The 17464-nt window shown below is 34.9% G+C and overlaps 1 protein-coding gene across 1 annotated transcript in view; it reads left to right on the top strand.

Annotated features, from left to right (window-relative positions):
* Positions 1-16857, top strand: part of LOC136029352 (cyanophycinase-like) — a 51245-nt gene extending 34388 nt beyond the window's left edge. Inside the window, exons 6-9 of the mRNA XM_065707654.1 lie at positions 2606-2726; positions 7900-8029; positions 11513-11666; positions 15746-16857. Coding sequence (XP_065563726.1) covers positions 2606-2726; positions 7900-8029; positions 11513-11666; positions 15746-15911 — 571 coding nt within the window. The 3' untranslated portion in view covers positions 15912-16857. The remainder of the gene's footprint in view (positions 1-2605; positions 2727-7899; positions 8030-11512; positions 11667-15745) is intronic.
* The last annotated feature ends 607 nt before the right edge of the window (positions 16858-17464 follow it).

Genomic DNA, 17464 nt, shown 5'->3' with positions numbered 1-17464 from the left:
CACAGATGGGACACAGGGACACAACTACAATGGCGCGTAACTAACATGGCACGTACCGACTTACGCGCGCGAGGGGGCTTGGGGGGGGGGGCGCAAAGCGCCCCTACCAACTAGCTTGTATTAATGTAAATATATAATAAGGAAAACTGATTCGTTTTTGTTGATGCTTGAATTACGCAGGCTTATTTTAGTTTTGACAAGATGTTTGGAGAAACTAAATTTCAGCTAGGGGGGGGGGGTGCATGTTTAGAAATAAAAGAAAAACTTCATCTCCAAATATATGAAGGAAAACATTTTTTTTCTTTCTTTTGCAACCAGGAGAAATTCGAATTTCTAAAGTCCAAAATGAAAGCATGGTTTTCCTAGTAGTAAGAAAAAATAAATAACTTTACTTTTTAGTACAATTAGAGATAAACATATTTTTTATATTTAAAAATGTTTTTTTGCGCAGTAAACAGATTTGTTGAACCATTGTAGGAGAACCATTTTGATGGAACTAAATTTCAGCTATGGGGGGTGCATGTTTAGAAATAAAAGAAAAACTTCATCTCCAAATATATGAAGGAAAACATGTTGATGCTTGAATTATGCAGGCTTATTTTAGTTTTGACAAGATGTTTGAAGAAGCTAAATTTCAGCTAGGGGGGGGTGCATGTTTAGAAATAAAAGAGAAACTTCATCTCCAAATACATGAAGGAAAACATTTTTTTCTTTCTTTTTGCAACCAGGAGAAATTTGAATTTCTAAGGTCCAAAATGAAAGCGTGGTTTTCCTAGTAACAAGAAAAAATAAATAACTTTTTTACTTTTTAGTACAATTAGAGATAAACATATTTTTTATATTTAAAAATGTTTTTTTCGCAGTAAACCGATTTGTTGAACCATTATAGGAGAACCATTTTGATGGAACTAAATTTCAGCTGGGGGGGGGGGGGGTTAATGCTTGGAAATAAAAGAAAAGCTATTCCAAATACACGAAGGAAAATATTTTTTTTCCTTTTTTTGTAACCAGGAGAAATTCAAATTTCTAAGATTCAAAATGAAAGCGTGTTTTTTCCTACTAGCAAGAAAAAATAAATAACTTTTTACTTTTTGGTACAATTAGAGATAAAACATATTTTTTATATTTGAAAATATTTTTTGTCTAATAAACAGATTTATTGAGCCATTATTTAGGAACTTTAGAAATAAGGTAAGAAAACTATCAACTATCAACTCTCTTTTAAGAAATCCTGGTGTGGCCGTAACAGTGGAGGCTGTAACAACTTGAATTTTATTAGTAAAAGTTTGCTAAATATTAGCATGATGAAACATAAAACTAAGCAATTTCGACTCAGGAAAGTTCTTATCTATTGAAAAAAAAAGAAAAAAAAGAAGTTACCCCACAAGCAGGCGTGTTTTTGTAAAAGAAAGTTTCTGCAAGTATAAGCCTCTATGCCTCCATGCCAGTGCAAATTTCTGCAATAAGAAATTTCTAAAATTTTCCGCTACATCTAACAAAGATTATAGGCCTAATATTATGTTACTACAATGCACGTGTTAATCACCTTAGCTATTTTCTATTCATGCTATTTTCCAGTTATGTGAAGTTACTTTCGAGGCAAACTAACCTTGATTAATCAAGTTAACCTAGGTTAATCGGGGATAATTAACCATGGTCACTAATATTGTAGGCTAAGAGCATGGAAAACTCATAACGGAGTGAAATAAAACGCTTGAAAATGTGTTTCCTGTGAATCACGTATAATTCAGTTATGTTTATCAAAAGGTTTAATATTTTATCTAGCATATGCTTGCTATTGAGAATACGCTTCTTACACAGTTTTCATAAGGCCGTTTTTAAAATCCTAAGGCCGTTTTTCATAAGGCCGTTTTTAAAGGGTTGTTTCAATGGTTCGATTAGATCAGTGGCTCCCAAACTATTTCGGGCCGTGTCCCACCTTGGTATTCCTAGAATCCTGATGCCTCCTATGTAATATTTAAACTTCGTTCCTAAATATTTTAATCATACTCACCTGAAAGGAAGCTTAAAAGACCATTAACATAGTATCCTTATTCGAGTCGTCCTCTAAGCATATTTCATATTCATCAAGTTTTTTTTCTAAATACAACACGTTTCATACAGTATATGGCGTCATTGCAACGCTATCCTGTGTCTTTTTTTGCTCTTCAAATCATATGAATATGACGTCATTCGTGTGTTTGTTCCTTTCAAAATTAAGGCTCTAGAGTATAGTCAGTGGAGGGTGCACTTCCTGCACATAACCCAACAAAGTTTGGTCATACCCTGTCGAAGAGTCCTGTGTCCCACGTTGAGAATTACGTGCTTAAATAAACAAAAAATAAATATAATAGTGTCAAGACTTGTTGTAAAATATTTTTACCACCTCCGCTCCAAATCTTTGAAGGTTTTTTTTCGAAACCTGGATTAGAAGAAATATTCTAAAGGTGTTTCATTAATTAATCGATTCTAGAGCGATCCTAGAACTGGCTGGACAATCCAAGCCACTATAAGATGTTGAACTTATGGTTTTCCTGATGTGTACATTGCTGCTTAGGCTATAAGAGGCTTTCATTAATGCTGAAATTATGTCTAATTTCTTCAGATTGATGTCGCTCTTGCTCAACACAAAAATTCTGCCTTCTGGAACAGGCAGAGGCATTGGAATCGATGAGGAAATGGGCCTGGCCATCTATCGAGTCGGAAGGGAAGATGAATTTGCAGAAGTATGTAAAATATCAAAATTTTAATTTTAGTCTACAACTTAATTTTTAAACTAATATAAATAGGGAGAAAATAATGGCTCATAGATATTTTTCATCTAGTAAAGAAAAGGGGGCCTTGGGCTCAACAGCAGTGCTAGTTTTAATGCCTTGATAAAACTCTGCAGAATTTGCCCGGAACTCATGATGGTGGTGTACAGTCATAAAGTCAAAGCGGTTAGCAGTGTAAGTTTTAAGAGACGGATTCAGTTTATATTGATATTTGGACTCAAAATTTTCCTTACTTAAAAGGCACGTCTTGAACCTCAGTCTATTGTATGGAACTGTAAGTAACTCGGCTCAATAGTAACTGAAGCCCTAAGAAACAGATTTTTGATATCAGAGGATACATCAAAATAATTGAATTTTGATGCTTATTCAAGATATACTAACATTGATCAAATCTATTGTTACCAACCAAAAGTTACGAGCCTAAGAAAAATTGTACATTTTTTATAAAGGGGGAAACACCTCAAAAACATCAAGTATTCTTATTGAAAATATCACCATCAGATCCAGAATATCAAGAAATCCTGGTTTAAAGCTCCTGTATACAAATATGTAGAATTTTGCAAATTTTGTTTGCTTGAAGGGAGGTCGGGAGAGGGCTAAAAATAAAAAAAAATCCCCAAAAGTCATCCGATCAAAATTTTGAGATAGCAATTTTGTTCAGCATAGTCGAAAGATCTAATAAATATGTCTATGAGGATTAATTTACCTCCCACAGCCCCCGGGGAAAGGGCTGCAATCTTTGGCCTTTGCCCATTGTTTACATATAGTATTGAATATTGGAAAATATACATGTATTTTTTTGAGGGGTGATTTCTGTGGGGAGGGGGCATTTTCAACGGGGAATATTTTTGTAGGGAGGGAAGTTTCTAGGGGATGAACTTTCTAGAGGGCATTTTACACAGGGGAAAATTTGCCAATACTGATACACAAAATTTGTTTTAATTGTCTTACTTTCTCTTTGGTGACTCCAGTTTATGTGTGGAGATGATGTTCTGGCGGAATTATTCGGGGACATTTTCAGTGGCGGCAGGGTTGGAATTCCTTAGGTGATTTTTCAATAAGGGAGGGGTTGTACACGAGCGAAATTCTCCGTGGAAGGGATTATTATTTAGATAAATATTCCAAGTGGGAATTATCACCGGAAGATATTATCCACGGGGAAAATTTTGCACAGGAGAAACTCTCCATTCGGGTGGGGGGGGTCTTGAAAAAAATTCCATATAGGGGGAATTTCCGCCGTGACCTGAAAAACGATGGAAAATTAAATATAAAAAAACAAGTTTTCTTTCTAATAAAAGTGTGCTAAGGAGAACATTCTTAGGCAGAATTTTCAGGGGAGGGGGGAATTCTCAGCAATGATGGAATTCTCCGGGGAGATTTTGTATCGGCAATTGTGGAAGAGTATCAGTGGTTTGTTACATAATGGGGAGAGGGACAAATGCTAAATTTATCAAATAGCATTTTTAACTTTTTTTTAACATTCAGGTAAATATAGAAGATAGAAGATTAATCCCTGACTTCCCTTTAATTGGATTAAGTCTGAATATAAGTACTTTATTAATGACCCTTCTAATTGCAGATTTCGTTTAACACCAAATACTGCTTTCACTTTCCTAGCGAGAGAAAATTTGGAGAGGTTGAAGGGGGTCAACTGTGTCACCAGGGTATTTAGACAGGTTGGACGTGAACATATACTACCAGGAGATTTTTTGGAGCTTGAGAGGGTAATGGAATTTGGCCAGAATTCATAGACTAAATTTCATTTTGGTTGTCTTACTTTCTTGTCGGAAACCCCGTTCTAAACGTGGAGATGCTCTGGGGGAATTGTTCGGAAGGAATTTTGAGCGGGGCTGAAATTCTCAGGGTATTTTTACTTGGGGGGATTTCCCACGGAAGATACTCTCCAAAGGGGAAATTTTCTTTAGAAGGAAGTTTCCATTGGAGGGGGGGGGGGTTCTGGGAAATATTTCCCACACACGGTGGATTCTGCCATGCCTGGAAAATGATCAGAAACTAAATAAAAACCAGTCTTTTTCCAAATGAAAGTATGATAAGAGATACTTTTCAGGTGGAATCGTAAACAAGAAATTTTCTGGGGAAATTCGTAGAGAGCATGGAATTGTCTTGGGGGAACTTCTTAGGAGAAGTATTTTACTTGGGAGGAACCTTCTATGGAGAAAATTTTCGTAGGGAGATTTTCACGGAGAGGGGCCGATTTACTTGGATTGTTTGAAAAACGATAAGAAATTAAGTAAAAGTGTTAAGTTTTTTCTACTGCAAGTAAAGAGCGACATTAAAACTTAGAAAAAACTGAAATTATTACGTATATGAGGGGGGTTGTCCCCTTCTCAATACCTCGCTCCTTGTGCTAAAGTTTTACTTTTTGTTCCAACCATTTAAGAACAACTCCTGAAACACAAGGGCCATTCAAATAGAATAATAAGGTATTTTAAAAATTCTAAAAAAAAGTTTAACATAAAGAGCAAGGTACTGAGGAAGGGGTAACCTCCCCCGCATACGTAATACCTTTTGTTCTTTTTAAGTTTTAATATAGCTCCTTACTTTCAGTTGAAAAAAATTAATTTAATTTCTGATCGCGTTTTAAATAATGTCATGAAATCTGTCTCCCTCTCCATGGAAAATTCCCTTGACCCACGAAAATTTGCTACATGGAAAGATACTCCCACATACCCCCCCACCCACCCGCGCTAGAAAATCCCAACCCGTAAAATGTTTATATACTTCCCAATAACCAATAGTATATGTAAACAACGGGCAAAGTACCTAGATTGCATCCCTTCCCCTGGGGACTTTGGGGGGTCAAGTCATCCTAAAAGACATAGTTACTAGATCTTTTGACTATGCTGAACAAAATGATTATCCTAAAATTTTGATCGGACAGCTTTGGAGAAAAAGCGAGGCGGCAGGGGGGTATGTGCCTCCAATATTTTTGGTCACTTATAAAGGTCACTAGAAGTTTTGATTTCCGATCAAATGAGCCCTCTCTAGATCTGCTAGGAATACTGGTTTGGTATAGTCATTCCTGGGGAAAACAGAAAACAAACAAAAAAAACAACAAAAGTAAATAAATAGACACGCATCTGTGATCTTTCTTCTGGCAAAAAAATGTAGAATTCCTCATTTCCGAAAGCTCGAAACCTCTTCAGTTGGATTCTCTGATATTCTAAATCTGATGACGTCGATAACTTCGAAGACCACACTGCCTTTCCATGACGAAAGTAAAACAGTTCAAAATAGGGATGATACCTTTTTATTGACAGTGAATAGACATAAAATTGTTTAACTGGATATTTCGAACACATATACAGTGTTCATCATCAGCAGTAAAACTCTATGTGTACATAACACTGTATATGTGTTCGGAAGTTCGAAAAGTAAAACTCTATGTGTACATAACACTGTATATGTGTTCGAAATATCCAGTTAAATAATTTTATATCTATTCACTGTCAATAAAAAGGTATCATCCCTATTTTGAACTGTTTTACTTTCCTGATGACGTCATTTTCGTTAAAATAGTTTAATGTTTTGGGGGTGTTCCCTCCTTTTCCAAAAATTGGTCAAATATTCTCAGGCTCGTAAATTGTGATTGGTAGCCTAACAATTAAACTTGATTAATTTTGTATATTTTTAATAAATATTTTGAATTAAATTTTAAAAAAAACTCTGTATCTTAGAGTTTCGGTTACTATTGGGCCCCATCGCTCCTTACTTACATTTCGTGTCAGCAACTGTTTGATCATAGATATTAATCATATGAATTAGAAAAACAGATCAGAAGTTCGTGAGCTAAAGCTTGAAAATTTGAGCTTGAAAAGACGTGATAGACCCGTGATCAACTGTTAAAGCCACAGGCATAATCTATTTGAAAAATTTGCCACATCATACGTCAATACGAATAGATTTTATTCTCAATGAATGACAACAAGGGGCAAATCCAGTGGATAGAATAAGCCCCCCCCCTCAGGAAGTCAAAAGCTGTGCTAATTAAAGGATCAGAGGTTTGAAAATCAATGATAGGACAAGTCTAATTTTATTGGTGCCCTCCCTAAACATTAATTCTGAATTCGCCCCTTACAATAACTATTATTATTGTAGAATGTTACTTTTAAAAACTACAACCGGTCTTCATATAAATTGTAACAGCCAAACCGATGTTTAGAAAACTTTAAAAGAATCTTTGACACACTATTATCCAAGAATCGTAAAGATAATGTCACAAACTAATATGTTTTTCTTCTCTATGACGTTTTTATGGAATGGCACTGCGGAATGGCACTTCGAGTTGAATAATTTATTCACTGTTTTTAAAACTCAACATTGATGATTGACCAACATTTTCAGGAGCCGAGTTATCTCCACATTAACTAACTTGTTGGCTACCTTGCTGTTTGTAACCCAATTACATTATTCTCAGGGCCGGATAAAGCGCGATTGGAACTAGGCCCCACTTGGCCCACAATTGGACTCAATTAGGCCCCACATTTGAAAGGGCCCCGCGTTGCCATCAAAATAAAAAAAAGATTTTGAAATTAAAAGCGAATTATTTTTGACTCTGAGGAATAAATTATAAGTTATTCAAATAATTGAAAATACATTTATTCTAAGTTTACATTGCTGGATGAAATTTATTAATGTACTTAGATAGTCCTATATTAGAGAAATTTGGCACTACGTACTTGAGCTATATTATGCACGTAAGCTAATATGCAGGTATGTTCTATTAAAATATTTAATACGTAGAGAGGGACCCGCAGAAAAATATCCAATCCGGCGTTCTACCTATTCAATCTCGTCCTGAATTCTTATCTTTCTTCTTGAATAATAACTTGATCGCTTGGGATGCTGGACAAATGTAGGCATTTTTTCAGCTGCTGTTGTTATCGCTCATGGCCAAGATGAAACTATAATCTGTTCAAGGTGGATAATAGAAAGATAATCTTTTTTAAATGGTAAATTAGGTGAAGATAAGTTCTTTAGAAGGGCAAACTATGTTTACTGCATTAGAGACAGCCAAGAAGCAAGACAAATGAGTTTGGGTCAATTCAGTCAAAAAATTACTAAGTTTGTCTTTTAATTTTTTTTTAAATCTACTCGTTAACAGGTTCTTGGCAACCGGGGAGGAGTGTCATTGGTAGATACATCATCTGCTACACTTACTCTAAAGCCTCTTCACATAGATGGCGTTCAAATGACATTCTTTACTGAAGACGACAAGCTGATACTAGATGCAGGTAATATTTTTAAATATCAGTACCCCTTTTTAGTACAGCTAACGTCAATAGACGTTCATTGATAATCTTTTTTTTTAGCTTTAAGTCAATAGGATAGTAAAATACCCATATCAGAAAAAGTACACTAATTTGTATCAATCAGTGAATAAAGTAAAAGATCGAAGTTATTTGCGAAGCTGACTGTGGTGAAATCGGTAACAGTAGAAAAATACAGAACAGAGCACATAGTTTTTCTTGAAACTAGATTAAATTTGTCAATTGTTTTATCCATCAATCTGATGATTGAAACATCCAAACTACTTTTATGTCATTGTACTTCTCTTGAATATTATTGTCTAGCCATTGGGTGAGAGCAGTTCTTGACTACAAAAGGTCCTTGCGTAGGCCCTGCGGCAGCCACGACCAAACTCTGGTCCGAAATCGCTAAGCAAATCTATCTATATTCAAAGGTAGGACACAGGGACACAACTACAATGGCGCGTAACTAATATGGCGCGTAACGACTTACGTACGCGGGGGTGCTTGGGGGGGCACGAATCGCCCCCACCAACTAGGTGTTGGGATGGTACGAAGCGCCACCCCAACAGCTAGTATATATATATATATATATGTATATATATATATATATATATATATATATATATATATATATATATATATATATATATATATATATATATATATATATATTAGATCCTCTTCAAAATATCCTCACAAAGATAGATTATGGATCTTGCTTTTCAAGCAACTTCCATTTACATTTTCCTGTTGTACTTAATACACTTATTTTTGCTGAGTAATCACTCTTTGCTTGAAAAACACCAGAGTAATATTCCCATTCATACACCACTTTCACATAATATCCCTCTGCAATAGTATCAAATACTCCTTCCCCTGCGGGCTGCTCATTTTCTTCTTGTCCAAGCTGAAGAAATAGATCATCACTCTCATCATTCACTAAAAAACATCGATTGCGCTCCTCATCATATTGCAATATTGTTTCACCGCTACTTACTGGGCTGTTTTTGGCCTTGTAACTTTAATTTTTTCCCATTTATGCTTTCTTCTCAGCTTAGTTTTTTTTTTTACTGGAGTACCAATTCAAATTTTTGTTGGGCCATCCTTCCTTCCCCCAGTACATTGTTTTCTGAGAACAGCTTTTGCAAAAGATCTAACCTGCTTTTGAGTGACAATGGAAGAAGAAGGCTAGTCACTTTGAGTGAAGTTTGTAATAACCACTTTCGGGCAGACATTCTTGTGCAGTTGTTGAGGCTGTAAAAAGAATTTTGCATGGGAATTCTGAATTGTCCCCAGTGTAAATTTTCCCTGAAAATTGCATACCTTAGAAACTTCCCTCCCCACGGAAAATTTCCATGGAAAATCCCCCAGCAACAATTTCAATCCCCCCCCCCCTAAAATAGTTTTACGAACTTCCCAATAACAAATAATATAGGTAAACAATGGACAAATTTTATAAGTAAAAGACCTTTCTCCAGGGGCTATGGGGGGCCATATTATCTCTAAAGGCATATTTATTGAGCCTTTCAACTATGCCGAACAAAATGGCCATCTCATAATTTTGGTCGGGTGGTTTTTGGAAAAAAGGAGCGAGGGAGGGGGCTAGTTGCCCCAAAATATTTTTGGTCATCTTAAAACGGCACTAGAACTTTTAATTTCCATTCAAATGAGCCCTCTTCCGATGTTCTAGAACCATTGGTTCCAAACGATCACCCCTGAGGAAAAGCAAGCACCCCTGGGGGAAATATTTTCTCTAAGTAAAAAATACGAAATTCACATTTTCGCATATAAGAGCTTGAAAACCCTAGTAGGGTTCTCTGATACGCTGAATCTGATGATATGATTTCCACTAAGATTTTTTTATTCTTTTCATTAAGATTTTTAGGGGACATTTCCTCCATTTTTGGAAATCTGGGAAATTTTCCCAGGCTCGTAGCCTACGACCCCACTTAAAGTTGGTTACCACGAACTGTTTGAAACACCCACTGAAACGAGATTTTATGGAATAGGCTATTGAGAAGAAAGATCATTATTACATTAATTCACAAATTAAGGGTCATTCATTTCATCAGCTTCCAAAACATGACTCATATAGTGGCACCACCCCACCGGGTAAAAGCATGTAATCAACATTTTTTAACCGGTGCCATCGATGGGGGGACGAGAGGGGATATACCTCTCTAGATCTCCTTCCCCAAGCGTTTAAAAATGATGTTTTTGGGATTTTCGTCGTTAAAATTGGAAACAACAGACTTCTCCCTTCCCCAAGATTTTCGTTGATTGACACCACTATTTTTAACTATTCAAAATCCAGACCTCACGCAAGATTTAAATTATATGCTAATTTCAAATGTATAATACAGAAGTTCCGAAACCTTTTTTTCCCATACACCCCTTTTAAAGTTTTGATGTTTCGATGGACCCCCCTGTAGCTAAATTTTTACTTTATTTTTAAAACTCGATACCGACTAAGAAGATGGAAATAAATCGATATCAGAATATGGTTCATCCAATTTTACTTTTTGACATTGACTCACAGCCCAGGAAACCAATCAAGTCTCAGTTATCTTATTTAGAAAACTCCCCATTCAGGGTAGTAAATTGAAAAATAGTATTTTTTTTCTTGTGCTGTGTTTATTCAAAGACTTAATTATTACACCATTAAATACTATTGTTTTCATTTCACATTGTGTGATGATCATAGTCATAAAATAATTAAAATAAATAAACCAGATAAATTTCCGTGGATTTCCGCATAAAAATTGAGAAACCTATTTTTGTTACTCCAAGTTAGACCCCCCGTCGAGTCTCTCATGTACCCTGGTGGTTCCACTCAGGGGCCAAATATGCTATGGGGCACTTGAAAGATTTATTTCTCCCTGACCCTAGTTTGCCCCTCCTCCAAGCTGAACTTTAGTGCCTTCATAAACTCTTGTCGAAACTAAGATAGGTCTACATAATTAAAGCATCCACTGAAACAGTGAAACAGTTTTTTTTAGCATATCTTTACCCTTATGGTGCTATGTGGGTCATTTTTTCCTGCCATTTTTACTTGACTTAGGAAAATTATCTCCAACTTTGCCCTCCTCCCAGGATTTTCACGAAATTACGCCTCTGGTCCCCCTGGATCACTTTAGGAATCAGTGGAGATACCAAATAAAATCATAAACTTTCGATAAACCCTTCATGTAACTCGTATTTGGTAATGTCATTCATTTCAGAAAGAATTGAGTTGAGTCTCAAATAAGCGAAAAATTAGGTATTTTGCATTGTGTCTGAACAATGTTGCTAAACCGATTGGTTTTTCAGCTTATATTTTGCAAGTCCTTTACCCTCCTAGGTTGGTATTACTTTCAATAAATGAAAGTAATAGTCTTAGAATTAAAATATTGTTTACCTAATGATTTAAATCATATAAAATTAGGAGAATTTTGCTATGAATGCCATATATGTATTTTATTTCAGCTGAAATCATCCCTGCTACATGGAAAGCAGACGTAGACGGGCAGGAATGGCACATTCTCGCCGAGACAAGCAACGATATTTTTTCTTCAAGAAAAAATCCAAATGGGACCCCAGGACAGTTTCTTAATACTGCAAAAAGACTTTTTGATTCATGGTTAGTATATAGATTAGCTGGATGCATAGTTAGTATGCATATAGGTTATTAAACATAACAAAGAAAAATAAAGGATTGTAGTAGTTTTTACTTCGACAGCATTTTAACTACGGATAAAAGCTTTGTATGTTTACATTGCCAATTTTAGTTTATTAGTATTCCCTATGTGTTTATTCATCTTTCAATATTAATCTAGAGTATTTTTTGGCGGTTTATATAGTTTACAGAGAAGGAAAAGTGAAAAACTAAATATTTAGAAACTTTAAAATCTAGAATATTGGTCTCACTTCTTTTTTGAAAAAATATATGTATAGTGTTCATCGTCTCATTTTACCAGCAATAAAATATTATCTTTTCCTGAAGGACAAACACTGACTGTGGTAGAACTACAGGTGGGTATACGAGGGAGTCAATACAAATAGCCACAAAAGAACTAGGAGCTATCCTCTGTAAATATTCTTCTGTAAAAAAATAATCTTCTGTAAAAAAAAGGATTTTTTTTAACTGAAAGTAAGGAGCGACATTAAAACTTAAAACGAACAGAAATTACTCCATGTATGAAAAGGGCTGTTCTTTCCTCAACGCCCCCGCTCTTTACTCTAAAGTTTGACTGTTTCTCTCAATTCTACTTTATAAAACAGTAAACAAATTTAGCGTAAAGAGCGGGGCATTGAGGAGGGAACAGCCCCTTTCATACACGGAGTAATTTCTTTTTGTTTTAAGTGTTAATGTCGCTCCCTACTTTCAGTTAAAAAAACTTGTTATTTTTCATTTAATTTCTGGACATTTTTGAATTAATGCATGTTTGATTTCGGCTCTCCATACAAGAATAATTAAAACGAAATTTGCGTCCTAATTCTTTTTTTTTGCTAAGTGCCTTTCTCTTAGTTTTAATCAGACGATTTTGAGAAAAAGGGATGGGGGAGCAGGCCTAGTTGCCCTCCAATTTTTTGGTTACTTAAAAAGGCAACTAGAACTTTTAATTTTTAACGAATGTTTTTATTAGTAAAAAATATACATAACTTACGAATTAACTTACGGAACGAACTTCTATATTTGTATATTCTTATTACGTATATGGGGGAGTTTGCCCCTCATTAATACCTTGCTCTTTATACTAAAGCTTTAATTTTGTCCCAATTCCTTAAGAATGACCCGTGAATCATAATGCCCGTAGAATAAATAGTTGAAATTACTGAAAATACTTTGGCGTAAGGAGTGAGGAATTTAGGAAAAGATAAACCCCTCATATACGTAATAATCTCTGTTCGTTTTAAGTTTTAATGGTGCTCCTTACTTTCAGCTGAAAAAAATCTTCATGTTTATTTGCTCATTGTTTTTTAAAAATAATGCTAGAAAATCTTGCGCCCCTTCATGAAATTCCTCTTCCCCCATGACAAATTCCTCCAAGGTAAGATCTTCCCACGTAGCCCCATCCCCTCAACCCCCCTCCCAACCACCAGTAGAGAATCTTCCAGCTGTTATCCAGAAGATAACTACAGTGCTGTCATATATGATTCCTTCTGTGCTGGCAGTCCTTTGATGTCACTCTTGAGAGTTTTTGCTGCTGCTCTAAAAAGCCTGATTTTCTCACTCTCTTCGCTATCACCTTTTTCCATGTAATAAAAAATCTTGGAGCAACTTGGATGCTTTTTCATTGAATGTCACCACTTCAGCCTTCCCGTCAATAATGGTAAATACCAGCTAGTCTTTGAAACATTCGAGGAGCTTCCTTTTCAAGTATTTGTAACAGTACGGTTCAAAGCCTGTTCCTTTGAAAAACACTCCCATTTTTGCAACAAGCTCACTGACAGTAATTGTCCTTTGTCATTTTCTTCGAAAAAATCGACCAGCCTCAAAAACGCCTGATATCTTTCATCGTGTCCTGGCCTCTGCCTTCTTGGATGTTTTTATCTGGCTCGATATCTTCGAGTATTCCAGGGAGTTAATTGCGTCACGAATCTGGTTCGAATGCTCAATCAAACCAAAATATAGAAGAACTGACTGCATGGTAAATGGCGTCAACTGCGTGCAGGTCCGATAATGTACATTTTCGGCGGAAAACGTTATTTGCCCAGTCATCCCTTCGGCTTTTGAACACTGCCTTAATACTCTCTTCGATCTTCGATCGGAACCTTGTACCACCCATGACATTTTCTGTGGTCAGTGTTATCATTTATCCTTGTAGCACAGGAAAAGCAACACAACTTCTTGAAAATGTGAATTAGTGACATTTTCTGGTGTACGTTGTGATTATCAACCGTCAAGTCCTATGCTTGGTCATAATGATATTGATTTTGTGCCTGTTATGCTTTATTTAGGTTTTCTGATTTCGTCAAATTCAAAAAGGACTCGTGCTGTACTTCTTGAGCATTTTAATTCCGGGATAAGAGGCCCCTATAAGAGGTAAACCTCTCTATAGCCGTGCTTTGTTAGATTGTTTTACAACAGGTCTTTGATCCCACATATACGGTCTTTAGTGTCCTTTAGAGGCTGGTTGTGGAGAAGGATAAAAATGTTCCATTGTGTGTTTTTCTTATAAATACGTGGAGTTTTGATAAGAATTATAATTTTGGCTTGTACTTTTATTCTAAATTAAACAATTTTTGGTATCTAGGAGGTTTACTATGGCTTAAATGGAGTGACTCTGCCCTTTACTCTCCAGACTCTAGATAGATTTTTTTTTTTTTAATAGCGTTACTAATGAGTATCTCTACATCATGGCGGCCGACATTTCACAATGCCACCTCAAACTAAAGTACGAATAAAATTTATTCTTAAAAGTTTCATATTTTCTAAAACCGGTAAAAAAACGAATAGTTAATCTTCCCGTTATTCCTATAAAAAATAGAGCAAGTGGAGTAATATGCATGGCAAGCTTGCTATTCTTGAATAAGACAGCAAATTTTTGCTAGCATGTTCTTTTTCAACCTTTGCCACTGAGCGCTTAGATTTAAGAATGGTATTTATTCTATATAGGTGTATATAATATTTAGTTATAGATGTATGCAATTTTTAGTTTGGTATTACTACTGACGATGGTCACTGCATATGTAACTGAAATATCTAGTATTTTTTTTTGCGGAAATTTATCACTGTCTGTCAAAAGGATTTTATCCCTATTTGAACTTTTTATTTATAATATAGGTATATATACATAGGTGGATAGAGAAGTTGTTTTTTATAACCAAAGATGAGCCATACCAAAAAAAACGTATTTTGACAAGGGATAAATTCAGTTTGAAGGAAAACTAGTTTTTTTTATGTGGTATTGCATTTTTCAGTTCCTGAATTATTAATACGAATGTGACGTAATTCCGTTTCTACAACATGCCGTATGCTAGTATTCTTCAACATCTATTTCATGAAGTGCATGAATTGCATGTCTGTAACTTCAAATAACAGAAAAGGTTACATGGATACTTGTATGATACAGCCCCTACCGCTCAAGTTGTTCATTCATTGACGCAGTATAGAATCAATTTTTTTCGTTAGTTTCTTTTAGCTTAGCGTGAGACAAGACAAAAAGAAGTGACAGAATAGAAGAAAAATACATAATTTGGGATGTATATTTGTATATTAGGAGAGAGGGTATAGTATTTGGACAGTGTTAAGTTAGAAAACTATTCTTACTTCAAAATATGCAGAGTAATTTTACCGAACATATTAGGCTTGAAGACCCGCTATACTTTTCCCCCACCCCCTCATAACGTGCAAATATATACCCAAAATTTATTTTAAAGTATTATATTTCTATCATACTTAGGTTTATTTCATTAGGCATGAGCATCAGAGAAACATAATAGAGAATATTAGCTATGGGCTATATCATACAAGTATCGTTACATGTTCTGAAAATTACAGAAGACATGGTATTTTGATAATCGCAATAGTCCATTTTGAATTTGAAAAAAGTAAATACGAGAACATTGCAAAATAGTTGTTTAAAATGTAGATTTGTGATATTTTTGTTTTACAATTTAGTTGATATTTTGTTTTGATTTTGCTCAAAAATTAAATGTTTCTATGTTTCTTCTTCTTGTTAACTTATTGTGAAAAGTAGCCATTTTTATTTTTAGGTTGAGTAAACAGGTGATTTCAAGAACTTTTGAGAAGGATCCAGAATTAATTGTTGAGATGGACAGGAGAAATGGATACGGCTTTCATAATGATTCTCCAACAACTGCCAAACATTACTTGTCCTTTGTCAATATGAATATAACTATTAAAGAAAAAACTAAATAAACTAATAAATTTTACAACATCAATAAAATCTTAATAATCTTAAGCTTTCTTTACAACATTTACATATTGCAGCCAATCTTTTTAAGTGAACGAAGAGCAATATTTTTATACAGTGATAGTGAGGCGTTTTTTGCGCGTAATACTCTTTTTTCCTGGTGCCAGGGGCTCTAAGGCTGTGTGTTTAAAACGTGTTTAACTGTCACTATCACTTTTATATTGTCAATTTATATTGTCACTGTCAATCTTGGGGAAGTTTGAAATGTTTTCTTAAGTAGAATAAAATATATTTTATATATTTCTTTTGTTAAGGAAAAGATATGATAAAACATATTCTATACATTTTCATAGTTAAGGAAAAGACTGTTAAGATCTTTAGCTTATATGGTATTCAACTCCTCAGAAAATATTTGAGAAGTTTTTTTTTCAATTTTCTAATTAAAATTTACAGTATACCACCTATAAGCCTATGGAAAAACAAACCAATAAGGATTGAAACTTGTTTAATAACCGTAAAGTGTCAGTACGAATGATTTTGTCCATAAATAATTGGTGTTTGGCATTAATTATCTTATAGCAATTATCATTGCATCTATGATGATTAATATTTTGTTTTATTAGCATCAAATATATCCACATTTTAATTTTAAAAAATAATGACATTCTAAGGCCACTTTAGGCTAAGCCCGCATGTGGGAACCTTCTACCAAACAGATGCGGCAAATCTTACTTGTGCAGAGGCTCTGATGTTTAAGAAGGGCATCGTTTCTCCTTCAATTTTTGAAACTATTTGTTTGGGCATATCTCTTTAAAATTTCCTTGGTTTGAAATAATGACCATCATCTGGAAAAAGTCTCTCCTGGATGTTAAGCCAAAAACAAATCTGTCTGGACTATATTGCATATTTGTAAGTTTTTACCCACAAATAAAGTCAGAGATAATTTCTTCATTTCTTCGTTCTTAGTTTAGAAATTAAGTCAAAATACTGCGTTCTGTGGTCTACTAGAAGTATAATGTGATCTAATAGAGACTGCAAGACACTGCATCAGGGGAGGGAGTCCTATCAAAGTCTTAAAAATTTTCTACAGCATCTCGAGAAGAACTATTTGTCATAATTATTCAGCTACGTTGTGAATTTAAGTTCAACAAGGTTTTAAATGAAATAATATAAGATTACGCAAAAATAAAATTTATATTTTGAAAACATTTCTAGAAAGTCAATAATGGTAAATTTACAATTTCTATCTGTTACACAGCAGTAGTCAAAAGGAAAAGAGACAAATAACAAGCTTTGGATTGCTTGTAAAACCGACTCATGGGTACCGGCAGGGGGGCGGGGGGCCATGGGTCCTTTGGAAATTTGGGACTATAAAGTAATTATAAGGAAACCAAAGGAAAAAGAACTGAATAGGGAAAAACTATGCAAAAAATGTGCGCTGCCCCATCGTTGGCTGCCTCCCAATAGATTTGTACCCTTAATAAGAAAAATACAAATTCTAGTTTGTGACTGAGTGACCCTTTCCAGTTTTCCTCAAACATTTTTCTATGTGATTCGG

Source organism: Artemia franciscana, chromosome 7 (genome assembly GCF_032884065.1).
Source record: "Artemia franciscana chromosome 7, ASM3288406v1, whole genome shotgun sequence".
Lineage (NCBI taxonomy): Eukaryota > Metazoa > Arthropoda > Branchiopoda > Anostraca > Artemiidae > Artemia > Artemia franciscana.
Note: the sequence above shows the minus strand (reverse complement) of the source record. Positions and strands in the feature narration are given on the sequence as shown.